Source organism: Amblyomma maculatum, chromosome 11 (genome assembly GCF_055883805.1).
Source record: "Amblyomma maculatum isolate TAMU_Amacu chromosome 11, ASM5588380v1, whole genome shotgun sequence".
In the NCBI taxonomy this organism is placed as follows: Eukaryota; Metazoa; Arthropoda; class Arachnida; order Ixodida; family Ixodidae; genus Amblyomma; species Amblyomma maculatum.
The window spans coordinates 4,543,316-4,558,422 of NC_139354.1; the positions used below are offsets into that span (position 1 = coordinate 4,543,316).

A 15,107-nucleotide genomic window follows, 5' to 3' on the forward strand; every position below is an offset into this window, starting at 1 on the left:
TTCGCCGTCGAGGTCTGTCAGAAAAACTTATGAAGTGCTACTTTGGGCGGTGTATGGGCATTCGTCGCATCGGTTAACTTAACTACGAAGTGCTGGAAATGGAAACCGACTATCATCACGCCTTTACCCATGTCCTGAAGTCGCGCCCGTGGTATGGCTTAAGCCGTACTATGTGTGATCATAAGCCAGTCCTTACTTGTTTTTTATCCGCTATATTTGCAAATGCGAAGCGATCGCTGTACATCTCCTGTGTGAATACCCTACATTTGTGAGGGAAAGACATAAGTTGAGTTGTGCGCTGGGCCACCTCGATTCTCGCCCTTTAACGGCGGATAAGATCTTTGGTCCGTGGCCACAACAGTCAGCTTCCTCCAAGGTATACATGGCACTGTTTTGTTACCTAACAACCATCGGCTTGAATGACAAACTGTGACTGCGCTCCGCGTCCATTTTTCCTTCCCTGAGCCGAATCTTGCATCCAGGTTGTCCAGTAAGTGTCAAATGTGATAAGGAGTCTCCTGCGCCATCCTTCAGCTGCCCACCGGTTACACCGTCGCCTCACAGGCCAGGAACGGACGCTTAATATGTGCCTACTAAAACTTTAATTTTGGTTCTGAGAACTACCTCGTTTTTTATGCAAGTATTCTGTCATCCCGTCATGGTGCGTTTACTTCTGCCGCACTAATACGGCCACGGAGCGCTGTTAGCTTTCGTCTTTAATATTTACTTATCCGCTTTATTTACTAAGGCCGGCACTTGGACACTTTGTTTGCAAGGCAAAAACATACGAGTGTGTTGTAGAAGAATAAATTGAAGCTGCTTCCCCACTGTTCGAAATACCATTTGTTGTTCTATGTCCTTATTTCGAATGTTCGATACTGTTTTTAAGAAAACAGCACAGCCTCGACGACAACAGGGCACGCTGGTTGCTTCGTCGCCTCCGAATTATTCAATTCTTTGTGGGCGGTGTAAATCCAGTAAAGAGTTTATTCCAGTGCAACTTCCGTCTACACGTCTGTTCTCACTACCATGTGAAAACTCGTGTAAGTGTTGAGCACCACACCTGCCATATCGCCGAAGATGCAATCAGCCACACGTTCATCGCCAATGAGTTTCGAGCAGTCCCGCAACATGCCAAGACTCATATGGTTACCACACGAAGATACTAAAAAGCGGTTTAACTTGTTAGACTCAGCGGCCGAACTGAATTAACTCCTGAGACGACACACCAAGCTAAGAAGCGCCTTCTTCCTCGAATGTTCAACTCGTACGTGGTACGACTATCTCACGAGGTGACATGAATGAAAACGAGACCTCTCGAATACATCCAAGCGCACTTTTCGCAGGGAAAGAGTGAAGGTTTTGCTCCAGACAAGCAACAAGCCTACTAACCAGCAAGTGAGGTGAGGTGCGCCTACGTAGAACGAATGAACGTAATGCTAACTCTGAGATGATATCGGAGAAGGTAAATGTCTCGATGTCAGACTATAACGAGCAGCTTGTGCTGGCCCCGTACGTTGACGAAAGCTATTGGCGAAACTTGGTGTATAGACGGCTACCGTACCGATGGCCTAGGGGCTGTATATAGAGCTCAGATATCGCAGTTACGATAAGTATATGCGGTTTTTTCTTCTTTTTTAACATGAAAGCATTTATTCGCTCATGAGTGCCGTCATCAGAGCGAGTCGGCCGAGTGCGTCGGCAGTGTGTTTAAACTAAACATGTCATCGGACCTCGCCCGCACAAACTTTCAAAAATTCATTGCATGGGTAATTAATATATCACAGAATTAGCATCCAATCTATTTAGACTTGGACCAACGCCATGGTGACCTTTAAATTTAGATACGCCACCCCGAAAAATAGGCTCCATGGGCCCCAAGTTTTGACTCCTTTAGAATTTCACTAAAATTGATGACAAATATAGTTCGATCGACTGGAGTCAATTAAGTGAGGACCTCCACATTGGGTTGGGTTGCGGCGTTATGTTTAACCAATTCCAGAAATCCGACGTTGTCAGAATTTGACCATAATCGGCGTCTAGCGAAATAGTACAATCAATTCAGTGGTGAAATCGAAACTAAGTGGTCCAATCTTAAATTTGACTCCGTCCGAATTTCGCCAACAGAAACAGCAGCTAAGCAACGGTACTAAGTAACGAAATGCAGAACTTATAACGGAACTAGTCATGGAACTCTCAATTCTTCCGCATTTCTGTAGGTAAGCAGGCATAACTGCACCCTTGTAATTTTTGAACATCTGAAGTCTAAGAATTTTCATTCATGGGCACCATGGGAGCGTTATATGACAATGTACCCCAATGAAGACCATGTGAACATTCTATGCATGTAATGTGAACTTTTAAGAGCGTCGGGTGGACACCTGATATCGTACCAAGGATATTATATACAGGACAGAAGATGAAACAACGCATGAATTTTTATTGACAAGTAACGAGAAAGAAGGCAGGTAAAAAGACCGTTAAGTATAAACACCCCAATAGTGGTGCGTGTGAGTAGCAAGACGCAACACCCATGAAGCAGTAGTGTTAGCAGCAGAGTACACCGGTGTGCACCATCTCCCACGATGAGGTTACTAAAGTGAAGATGCGTCTAGCTGGTGACGGTTCAGAGCTTCGCGCTCTGGAAAACAAAAATAGAACTCTGTTAGGGAGCAATGCAGTACCTTTACTATAGGAAACAATCTAACAAGTTCATTTTCGACGCTCGAAACAGCTCGAGATAAGCACAGAGTAAACGTTGTTATAATGCTTCGGACATCAAAATTTTTACCCTAAAAGTGGGCTCTCTGCCGAATTCTACGAGATGATGTGGGTCACAAAGGCCATTACAATGCAAGACTAGCACTATAACCAACTATGTTGCTATGTTCTCCGAATTAAATATTAATCAGTTCCAGTTTTGAATCAAAACAATTCAGAAGCCCGACGTTATTACCGTGTGAACTAACAAAGTTGCTCAGAAACTTGCACAGTTTGAAAAATGGTTCACAAAGCACAGAAACAAAAATTCGTCGGCAGGCAAAATTGGCGTACGAACGCGACGAAGTCACATATAGGTTTATCCTTTGATAGTTTTACTCTGAAGAGGGCAGTTGCACTGAAAAAGAACTTAGTGCTGTTGAATGAGAAAAGCTGTATTATTTCCAGACATTCAGAACTAGCGGCTTACAGGAACATATCTACTTAAGTAGGACTTCAGAGTAAAAAACACAGGAAAATGCGCCATGTAACATCACTGCATCGGCATTTTACTGTTGTGTAACAACAACATGCGGATGCAATGACTCAACAAACCAAAATGCTGCGTAAATTCTCGTGATCAGTGTATAATAATGAATTCTTGGTAGGTCGTCAGTCCAGGCTGAACAAATCTCACCACAACGCATGTGTAGCAGGTTATATTGAGCTTTGCTGTACTGCCCCTTCGCGCACTGCAATATATGTGAAATACGAGAAAAAAAGACTGCCACAAAATTTTCTAAATTGTCCAGCATGTGGCACACCGAAGACAGGCAACATTAAAGACACGAAAGGTCATGAAAAATAGCTGCTACGCCAAAATTTTGCGCATAGTATGCACCCACTGAAGTGAAGGCCTTAAATATTCATCAGCAAAGAGCAGAAATGTGCGAGCTCATGCATCGAATGTGCAGGGTGGTGCTTTGTGCCAAAACGGAGTTTAAAAGAATATACACTTACAGGTGCGGCGCTGTAGGGTGGCTTCAATACAAAAAAAAAAGTGCGTGTATTAGCGTGATTAGCGTGAAGGAATATAGGCTAACAAAGGTATATAAAACAGACTATAGCATTGAGTGGCAAGTTGACCAAGCCTACACAGAAGGAGCATTTGCTGAACAGTCACTCTCGCTGTGCGTGCACACGTGACAAATTAAGTGGCGATGGAGTGGGAAGAGTAAAGATTTATTTTTGCTTTTGAAGGCGCTTAACAACCGTAGTCCACTGTATGCAGTGATAGGAGATTACCCTTTTAAACAGGATATCAACAGACCTAATCGCTACGGTTAAGGGATTGGTGCAGTGCGATTGCAGTTAGGAACGAATGGTGGGCTGGAGAGTCATCTTGCAATACAGCAGCGCAGGGATGAAGAGATTGGAAAGAAGAGTATGGAAAGAAAGTAAAGCTTTTCCAAGCAAAGAAAGTAACTAATGAAGCTACTTTCGAAGAAAAAATAAGTCTAGGATGGGCCGAAGGAGAAACCCAGTTAAGCACTGTTAAAAGCCAAAGCACGGCTCACCTATGGCGGCATTGTACAGGAGTGTGTCGCTAGTGCGACGCCTAACAAAAGTTCTCGCAGATGCTGACCACAGTCTGAAGACAAGTTCGGGTCATCCAAGGTACCCGAAACGGCTTCAAAGTTATTCACACATGACGAAGATACAGAATTATTGCTATGTCGATGAGGCAGAAACAGTTCTGCTAATCTGCGGTTGTCCATACATACAATAATTTGAGCAATACGATACTTTGCGTACTTCCTCTAGTAGGCTCAATAGTGCACATTTGTCTTGTACCTCATTCGCTTCCTTGCGAATCGGGATATTTTGAAATCTTATTTGAGCTCACTGGTTTTTACCAGCTGCCGCGGTCATGCCATACTTACCAATTTCACTTCTAACCTTTACGAATACTTTCGCATTCGAATCGCCTCTCCTGTATACACAACGTTAACACAAAGTTTGGCCTCGTGAATTGCCTTGTTCGCATATTTCACTACCACTCGCGAGGCTATCGTAAACAGCAAAATTTTGCACAGGATGAAATGAATTATGGATTTGATATGTTTATTCACATAATTTAATTCTCGACATTGCAACGTTTCCTTAATACGTGTTACGCTCCAGCCGTTCCAAGTACATCAAAGCTCAACCCCGACACTAACCACTAAATGTCTGTTAATCATAAGTGCTCGATTAGAAGCAGGTTTATAGATTGAACCATTGGAAATGTTAATAGAAGAAAAACACGTGTCCTTTACGTGCATGCGCTCTGCTTAAACATTCGTCTAACAATATTTTTATTTTTCGGCTTATCACTCATGATGTCCATCAGATATTCCATGGCAGTCAAAACCTTACCCGTCTTCGTTGAATATATATATTGCAAATATTGCACTTTCTTCCAAATGCAAGTTTCGATAATTGAATGGCTCCTCTAAGTTCACGAGTTCAAAATTAGATAACCATTTTGGAAAAGAAAGTTCAAATTGAAACTGATTTTAAATGTGACCCTGTGCCTGCGTAAAGACTCGTGTAGCCAATACAACTCAACAATATGTTCACTACAGCAAAATATTGCAACAGCGTTACAACATAAGTTCATGTGCCTGAGCACAGAGTATTTCAGAAGGTACTGAAACTGGCAGCACAAGCTGTGCAGTATTTAAACGCGTTGGTGAGAGTGCGGTGTGCAGTCACATGCAAGGCTGATGTGTCGACGTTTGTGCGTTCACTCAAATCGCGGTTCCAGCGACATTATATATATATATATATATATATATATATATATATATATATATATATATATATATATATATATATATATATATAAAGAAGCTTTTTGCAGCAGAAAATGACGCTTAAAGCGCAATGGACTGCTCTTTTGAAGCGTTTGCTCCGGAGATAATTAAATGCACTCGTACTTTCGAAATTCTGAGGAACTCTTCAGCATAACCTTTCCTGGCTCCATACTGAGAATTCAAAAGATACAGTGAAACGAACACAATATACATTTACAGGCCGCAAACTGAGGTCACACTGGTCAAAAGATTACCAGATATGCCGCACATTCATATACGCAGGCCACCTGCTGCATTTGTTTTTGACCCCCACTTTTCAATCTGCTGGAGTCGCGAAGGTCCCGTCTTATGCAACATGCAGATAACCGTGAGAAAGGCGTGCTCAAAAGAGTGGCTGAGCAGTGCTGAAAGGTATGGGCTCACCAACTCCTAGCTGCCGTTTTGATACCGTGAGTTTTAGGGTTTGCTGTCAAGGCGGACGGCACTGCCATGGCGTATTCCAGTGAAACTGCCTCAAGAACCATGGTTTCAACTGGCACAGAAATGAATTGTAGGACATGTCGGTGTAAGTGTTATTACAACCAGCGAATTTTCTACCAGTAATTACAACTGACGTTTCCAAAAACGCATATTCGTCAGTGCAAATCGCCTCTCACGAAAGTCACAACGCAGTAGCATCCCAAAGGATATTCTAAATGCGCTGACAGCGACTACAGCGCCAAATTCCAAGAATATGTCCGGTACATGTGTAGTAAGCAGGCTGGAAAATTGTTTTTCTTTCTGTAAAGAATCCAACCTACTATAACCCAATGTGAGAAGGTTGCTTCGAAGCTGTGCAGTGATCTTCAGCTAATTAAGAGCTGTAAAAAACTTAACACACATTACCGTTCAGGATCAAAGTGCTGGTAGAAATGCTCAGCCTTCCAAATTTGTCCGTGCACGTGAATGCCATGCCAGGTCAAAACCGCTCGTGAAAAACAAAGCGGTGCACATTGCTCGAGCACCTTGCTTTTTCAGTCTGCCAAGCACATCCCTTATGAACCCAAAAGCAAGAAAAAACTAAACACTAAGATGTTCCCTACGTACCAGGAAGAAGACGTTACCATTAACGGTGCTCACCAGATTTGAGCGTGAGCTGCTCGCTACTCCGGAAAAAACCAAGTTTGTCCTCGTCAATAAAGAACGTGTTCCAAAGAACGATGCCACTACGATGTTGGAAATAGTCGCATAATTGAGGCTGCTTTAGAGCACCGGACGGCAGGTGACCAAAGCGCCCGAGCTATGCTAGTCTCCACGTTTACAAAGTACATTAAGAGCTACGATGTCTTGTTTAAGCGGGCATGCAAGCGTGCTGACATCAGCAGCCCACGCTTGCCGAAACAAGCTACATTTTCTACCACCGCACTGCACTGCACGCGAGTACAACTACACGCACACAGGAAGGACTGCACGAAAAGGGGGTTACGCCTGTTATCTCCTTTTCGTAAGGTCATTGCAATTTATTCAACTTAACTTTAAGCCTTTTAGTGCACCTCCAACTTTCCACTTCACAGGTGAGTACTGGCAATACCCAACTTCTTTACACTTTCTTCGTGAGAATCGGTAAGCAGCTATCAATAGCATCATAGGTGCCTACCTAACCGCCTAACAGTTCTTATTCTAATTATTCCCCCTCAAGGTTTGGGTTAGAGATTACTAAGGCGTACTTCTTGGCAATTTTAAGCTCATTCAACTTCTAGCTTCGAACAGCATTCACAATGAAGGATAAATTGGTGCGCAGCTTGATGGGAACACATGGGAACCTAAGCAGCTTTCCTGCAATGGCGAGAGGAATAATTAGAGCAGGCAGCTGTGCCTTTAGGAGATGCACAGTGGAAATCAAAGCGGCATGGAGGACAAGTTTATCGAGTTGTTTTTGAAATCTACTCCACGTTAAAGAAAGAAAAATGCAGAACTGGACCGAAAATACAAAAAGGTTGAGGTTGCAGCGAAACTACAGGCCATTTTTCGTAATTATGTAGTAACATTGTATAATGTTTTTCTGTATTACTTTTCTGTTGGGACCGAAGACATTTACTTGGTAACAACACGTTTATTGCCGAAAGCAGCACCGATTTGTCAGAAAGCTAGAGAAGCTATTCTGTAGTGCTCGCTTTTCTTCCAAACTGACGCAGAAAACTAGTTTTACGCACGAAAAAATTAAATACAAAATTTCTCCCGTGACGCTATTAAAACTTGCGACCTCTACACCGAGACGGACCGAGCGCCACCGTTTCGAAATGAATGGTAACGTAGTATAGCGTCTGAGATTCACGCAAAAAATTTTCGATGTCTCGCATGCGGTTAACTTGCGACACCAGGCAGTGATGTGGACGTCTAACTTTTTTCTGGTCGGTTCTAGATTATCAAAGCTCTGTTTTCGGTGCAAACGTTCTATGTCAATAAAATGGCATAGTTTATGAATACACACCAATTGCGTTTGCCTAGTCCCTTTAACCTTGTAATTGCTCTAAAAAAATACCTTGAGCCGTGGAACACAGCCCGAAGATCGCTTTGCGAAAGTGGCACCCTTTCCATTTGTACAGAAGCTGCGCGAATTTCACACTGCCGTCTATCCTCTGAAGATAGCGGTGCCCTGAGACACTGAACATTTAAGGCCAAGCTGCTCTCTGACAAGTCTGACAAACCTCGTTGACTTTCCGTTGTAAAGAACTTTCTAAAAGCAATACACGACGATAGCACTGCCGTAAAAGAGCACTGAGAACTCATTTCAGTCTTTCGCAGTTTTTTAGATTTATGTATTGCGCAGTTTCATTTCGTCTGCAGCAAGGTAGCAAAGCCCGACGTTTAAAGCAGATCACATCTCTAAGTTCATGTTTGCCTACTTTGAAATTACATTGGCTTATAGTTATTAGCGTTTAACACCCCAAAGAAGTCCACGCTATGAGCGACGTCATAGTGTGGAGGCTTCCGATAATTTTGACCACCTAGGAATCTTCAAAGTGGACTTTTATTGGGCGACATTTAAAGATAACATTAAAAAAAGAAAGACATGGCTACTGCTGTGACTCGTCCGGCACTGTTTCATTCTTAAATTATGCGGACTGATTCAAAGTAGCCCAAATAATTGTTCGTTTTTCTGGCCTTGCTAGGCACTGCAAGCGCCTGCGATGTTACTATGCGAGTCCAGTGGTTTGCAGAGCAGCCTTAAGTACACCCTGCTAGTAGCGCAGAGCGAAATATTTTCACTCCTTGTATAAAATAGTTATGTTACAATTCACGGACAGATTCACTGAATATGTACAGTAGTGATCAAGAGTGGTATACAACACTCCGTCGGTGGCGGAGCTCCGGAAAACTGCATTCCAAGTTCATCTAGCAACAGCTATCTGAGATTGAGGCCATAGCGATGGTGCCCCATTTTATCCACATGCATGTGTCGCTATCACTGCCCCTGACGCTGTCGCTAGATGGCATTTCAGGGCAGTTTTCATGAGCATTGTCAGCGGCCGAGTGTTGTATACCACTTTTGCTCACGACTGTACATTCTAAAATACACTAAATGAAAATATTGTGATGGGAAAGCACATCAATTGAATAACGACTTCTATTCCTAGAAATCCTGTTGAATTCCTATAAGGAGGTGAACAAAATTTAATGTAATCATGGACAAACTCAGAACGGCTAGCAATTTTGTAGCCGTGAAACCTTCGACACCGACGTCTGAAAGACTCAATACAGAACCTGGCTTAAAACCGGAGCTTCAAAGTTTTGCAATAGGTTTCTGACAATTTATGTCCTCCATTGTCTGCCGAGCTCAAGAAGCATGAGGTAGTAAAAACCTTGTTAAAGCAGCAAATTTTCCTCGACAACATCACAAAAGTGTAATTTGACAGGAGTGAAGTGCGGTGTCAGAAGCAGTTAGCAGCGCAAGTCGCGTTTAGAAAGTAGGAGCAAAAAAAGAGAGAAAAAAAAGACGGCGACTCACCTGTACCAGCTTCTCAAGCTTCTTGGCAATCTGGCCACCGCATTCGGGGTGAGCCTTTGTAAAGTTTGTCACAGCGCGCTGGCGAATGAAGTCCTGAGCGTCCTTCAGGTGGTTTGCGATGTTGGACGTGAGGCGATCACGCTCCTCGGCGCTCAGGATCTGGAAGGCAGAAAGAAAATGAATTGTAGGGCCTAGAATTGTTAGGGCAGATAATAAATCAGATGAAGATTTAACACTAGCCTATATTAATAAAGCTACAGCCAAGTCACGCATTCGTTATGTGCAACAAACGACGCGCTTCCTAAATAAAAAATTGCACAGCTTCTTGGACAGCAGTCTTTTAAAGGAGGCGGTCACTAATCGCTTCTTCAATCTCGATACCGATTCATCGCGAAAAAAGCTAAATGGTCCAAAGGTGACTAATCACAAACATGCAGCTTTGAGTCAAGCGTGATATTAGTTCGTGAGGACACGAGTACAGCTAGGCCATGAAAGTAGTCGCTCCGCACTTGATACGTAGACAGACTTCCCCGATCATGCATGAAGCTGATATGGAGCTAGAGCCCGAAAAAGGTTAATTGCATCGGCAAGGTTGACAACGCCAACTGTGAAATAACACGCGAATGCTTGCTTCATTATGAACTTCGCTGTTGACCAACTAGGCTCATGCCCTTAAACGTTTCGCATATGATTGTACGTTCCAAGCTTAATCAGGATCCAAGGCAGATGGCCCCATTGATCACGATGTGCCAGTGTTATAATTGGTTTGGTTTACGAGGTTTAACATCTCAAAGTGGCAGGTTACGAGAGGCACCGTAGTGAAGGGCTCCGTAAATTTCGACCACCTGGAATTCTTTAAGGTGCACTGACATCGCACAAAACATGGGCGCCTTGCTCTCCGGATTTGACCCTGCATCCTTGGGTACAGCAGACAAGCGCCGAGGCGCAAAAATGGAATATAAAGCCAGTCATGGCGCCTACCTTCCAGAAATTTCCTGGTTGAGTAAAGTTGTCCTCATCCGAACTGTTCCAGCGGTCAACATCTCCAGAAACGGGGAATTTGGTTTCCTTCCATTTCGGGTGGTCCATGGGACCAGAGAAGCTGTTTGGGAAGTAGTTGGGAGCTCCACCTGCACGGAGGGACCGCAGAACGCAGAGACTAAAACTCTGAACAAACAACGTGCATGATGCACCAGCATGCATAAAATTCTGTACTGGAGCTCATCATAATGAACCCAAACAGATGGCACAATGAAGAATTTAGAATATACACTTAGTGGTGAATTCAAACGAGCATAAAAAGGTTACAGGACTCGTCATGCTGAACTACGGTCAACAAAAAAATAAGACAAGTTACTCGCACGCTGTGCAAGCTATTCCGCAGCGCGATACCAAGCTCGAACCTGAACCGTTCTACCGAAAACTGTCCGCTGCACTGTTGGTGGAACGAAATCGTTCAGAACAAGCCAAGTAACTGCAGTGGGCTCGGAAACTATGGAAACGAAATTTACAGACAGGCACCAGTCGGTAGTACATGTATGCGGAGCACTAATCTCCTTCCGAATCAAAATAACACTGATAGAGGTCTTTTTTTCGATGCTTCGACGCCGTGGGAACGCATGCATAGTTGGTGACGAGGGCCAGGGCGAGACAAGACACCGCCATGCATGGGTCCTATTTTCGCAGCATTCCTGTCGCGTTGACAGGTTTTGGCAGGAAAAACAAACTATGCCGAAGTCGATATAATATCCCGCGGCTGCACGGATGCCTCAGAAAGAAGTTTCACAACATCGTCTCACTTCTATTATTTCTAAAGGCACAGTAAACGAAAAATTAAGTGAGAAGTGCCACGGAACTAGAATGCGTTTTGGGTGCAATTAGTTAACCTAAGAGGAATGAACGTAGTCGTAGTGCAAGTGCGCAACTGCCATTCACAGTCTTGCGCTAAGAGGAGTAAGGTCGAAGGATAAGACGACATCAAGGCGCGCATGGTACGAAGTTTGATGCAATGGCAAGCTGAAACAGGTACTTTCTGAGGGGAAGAATCTAGCAGTGTTGGTGCTGGATAGCAGGTGCCATCAATACACACCTATTCAATACCGCTCGTGCACTTGCCAGCTATTTTTGCAGCGTCTAGAATTGCTGTTTAGAAATTATGTCTCAGGGCGTCCCACACCCCCTGTTACGATATACAAGCGTTCTGCTAACTGAAGATAGACAAAGGATTTCAGGTTATGGCATTACTTCCAGTAAGAGCTTCGGTTAGCAGCCTCAAAGTGCAAATTTTTTCACTCTCTACATTCCGGCGCACACCACGAAATAGCAACTATGATCTTTAAGCATGTCAAAGATGACTGTACTTTGTTCTTTCACTGCCATAAAGCCGTCCCGCTCGTAGTTGGCCGTGCGCGCCTTGTAGGGACAGTTCACCGGGATCTGCATGAAGTTGGGTCCCAAACGGTGTCTGTGCGTATCGCTGTAGGAGAACAAGCGCCCCTGCGATAGAAAAGACAAGCGTTAAACAGCGTCGTAGGTCACCATATCCAGAAAAAAAGCAGTTTGAATGCGTGCAGCGCATTATAGTATATTGAAGGATAATGAATCACAAGATGAATAAAAGGAGCGGATCGAAATATGTCATAGCTGTTACAGGTCTTTACATTCACAGATTGCAGTTGGCTAAATTATTCGATTAAGACAAAGTAGTACCGGAGACAGTGCTACAGCCAATTATAGCGCAGTGACTTGCTACATTATCTGAAATCTCCTTGCACATCATTAGCAAAAGTGGAATCGTAAGAGCACTTTTAAGGATACTTAAACAGGAAGGCGATCTGTAGTTGCAGCAAGCAGTTAACATAGCCCAGAAGCAACCACAGGCAGTCAGCGTCACTCTTGTAATAAAAACTTGCGCTCGAAGTAACTGCTTTTTCTTCATTTTCCAGCCCATTCGCAGTCTTAAAATCTCCTGATAGTGCAATGGATCAAGAACAGTTCAAATTGAAAACAGCTCACCCACACTGTTACCAGAGTTCGCCCACAGTTAATAAAACAGTACGAATCAAACAGAGATGAAAACTTGGATACTGCAGGGAACCCTGCTTTCTGTTCGCAGCTGTAAATTGCTGTCAAGCACAGTATGCTTACCCAGAACATAATACAGAAGTTAGAACTACTATGCGCCACCATGTCGATAGACATGCAATCACCATAAGGAATGTCTTTCTAAAGTTCTTGCGTCATGCACTGATGAAATATGTATGGACATGATTTTAAAGGGAACGTGGAACGAAATATTCCAGAGCCATTGTGGGAAAGTAGCCTCTCCGGAGACAAACCTGAAGCATCTTGTCTGGACTCGGCTCGATGCCCGGCACCATGTTCGCCGGACAGAAGGCGATCTGCTCCACTTCGGAGAAGTAGTTGACTGGGTTCCGGTCCAACACAATCTTTCCCACTGGTATCAAGGGGAACTCAGAGTGAGGCCAGACCTGCGAAAAAGGAAAAGAACTGCTTCAACAACACGTAAGGTATCTCATCGTCGATAGCAAGAAACTCAACTTGGGTACCAAACCACAATGACGCAGGTACAGCCGCAGTCTGTATTTCCCGAAAGCGTATTCATGAAGAATTGTTTGGATGTGGATCAGAGTGTTCGGCTGCTTTCACGTCGTTCCATCTTCGAAGCAATCTTGAGAGCACTGTGCGATTTTATGCAACTTTCAAACCAACAAAGAGCGGAGTGGTAAGCAAGCAGATTTGTCCATAAACGAAAATTATGGATTGGTTTATAAGCCGTGCTTAAATTTCCAAAGCAAGTCTAGCTATGAGTGACGCTATAGTGGTCTGCAAAATTTTCGACCATCTTGTGTTCTTTCACGTGTCCATATTCCACAGTAAACAGACGCCCCGATTTTCGCCTAAATCTAAAAGCGACTGCCGCGGCAGGGATCAAATCCGCGTCTTTGGGATCAGCAGTACAGCGCCCTAACCAGCGAGCCATTACTGCGTGGGAAATGAAAATTAGCATTCGTGCCAGCGAAATGTCACGTATACTTGGCTAATGATCGACCGAGTTATTAGTCTCCTATCTTGCAGCTGAAGATTGAAAAAAGAATAGCAGGAGGAGAATAATTCGTAGAGAAGCAGTAGTAGTAGTAGACTTTATTGAGGTGCAACACTTAGGCGCTTAATACATCGATGGCCTGCTGGACAAGCAGGCGCTGTTCTTCACCCTCAGCATCAAGCCAGTTCACTCAGGTCCAGATAGTATGGGAGGAGGTGGGAAAGAATCTCGATTGCAATGCAACCGGACACGAAAATAGTGGGAAAGGTTGGCATAAGCGGAAGGGCAGTTGGGGTATGATGAATCACAACGGAATTTGTAGAGATCTATCCGTGCAAGGGTTATGAGTGTGTTCAGCTGTATCTGCCGAAGAATATGAGCCTCCCGAACGGAGAGATTAGGATGAGGGTCGGGTAGAGCTTGCGGTAATATTTGCCGATGGTGGCGCGAAGAGACAGTCTCGACTCGCCCTCCAAAGATCTTAGCCAGGGTTTGAACGGTGCCCGGTTACGAGTTTCACGGGCAAGCTGATTCGCCATTGTCGTCAATCCCCGAGTGTCCAGGAATCCATCGGAGGAAGACTGGGCAGGGCTGCAGCGCAACAAGTGCAGCCTCGAGCTCCGTGAACAGATGGTGTGTTAGACTTTTAGATTGAATGGCACAGATAGCAGCCTGGAAGTCAGTGTATATACAATATACTGAGGCACAGGTGGGAGAGAATGGAAACTTTGAATGGCATGAATGATAGAGATAACCTCAAGAGAGATAAGTAGTAATTCGACTAGAATGGGCATATTCATCACCCTTAAAAATTTTGGCGAGTCACCTATGCAATACCACGGACTAGCGTGAATGCACATGGGCTCAGGTGGTCCTCATGCTTGTAAAACTGCATGCGATCTGCATACCGATTGTTTCAGAAAACTCCCCCAGCTTTTCAATACATGAATGTATTAAAACTGTATGTGGTTTGCTGCAAGCATGAAGCAAATATAATAGCTTCGAGGTTTATTGCTGCAGGGTTTCAAAAACTGCAGTGCTGTGAATGATAGCCATTATTTCTGTCAAAACACTCCGCCTCCACACTGCATGGCAGTGCGATTCCAGCAGTGGAGCATTTAGGCCGATCTGCGTGCTGTTTATTACTCGTTTTCAATAGAACGCACATCGTAATGAACGGAAACAGAACATTACTTCTTCGGCAACTTACCTTGGTCAGATCGAATGGGTTGAACTTCCAGTTCTTGGCTTGCTCGAAGGTCATGACCTGGATGTAGAATGTCCAAGTCGGGTACTGCTTGTTGGCGATAGCATTGTACAGATCACGAATGGAGTAGTCTGGGTCCTTGGAGGCGTGCTCATCTGCCTTCTGCACGGGCAAGTTCTTGATCTTTTGGTCAGTCTGGAACAAAAAAACATTCGCATCAACAACCTATGACAGATTGCACATCAGATATGACCATGTTCGGTCACCTTGCGTAGTGCGATGTACATG

General features: G+C 44.1%; 1 protein-coding gene across 2 annotated transcripts in view; it reads right to left on the bottom strand.

Annotated features, from left to right (window-relative positions):
* Positions 1 to 2,420: 2,420 nt before the first annotated feature.
* The window catches only part of LOC146172691 (catalase-like), a 37,898-nt gene continuing 25,211 nt past the window's right edge, over positions 2,421 to 15,107 (bottom strand). The window contains exons 6-12 of one of the 2 annotated variants that reach the window (XM_084584651.1): positions 14,823 to 15,014; positions 12,885 to 13,037; positions 11,907 to 12,042; positions 10,528 to 10,676; positions 9,547 to 9,705; positions 3,721 to 3,741; positions 2,421 to 2,641 (exon numbers count right to left, since the gene is read on the bottom strand). In XM_084584651.1, coding sequence (XP_084440777.1) covers positions 2,627 to 2,641; positions 3,721 to 3,741; positions 9,547 to 9,705; positions 10,528 to 10,676; positions 11,907 to 12,042; positions 12,885 to 13,037; positions 14,823 to 15,014 — 825 coding nt within the window. In that variant the 3' untranslated portion in view covers positions 2,421 to 2,626. The remainder of the gene's footprint in view (positions 2,642 to 3,720; positions 3,742 to 9,546; positions 9,706 to 10,527; positions 10,677 to 11,906; positions 12,043 to 12,884; positions 13,038 to 14,822; positions 15,015 to 15,107) is intronic. The other variant, XM_084584652.1, reaches the window with a different exon arrangement.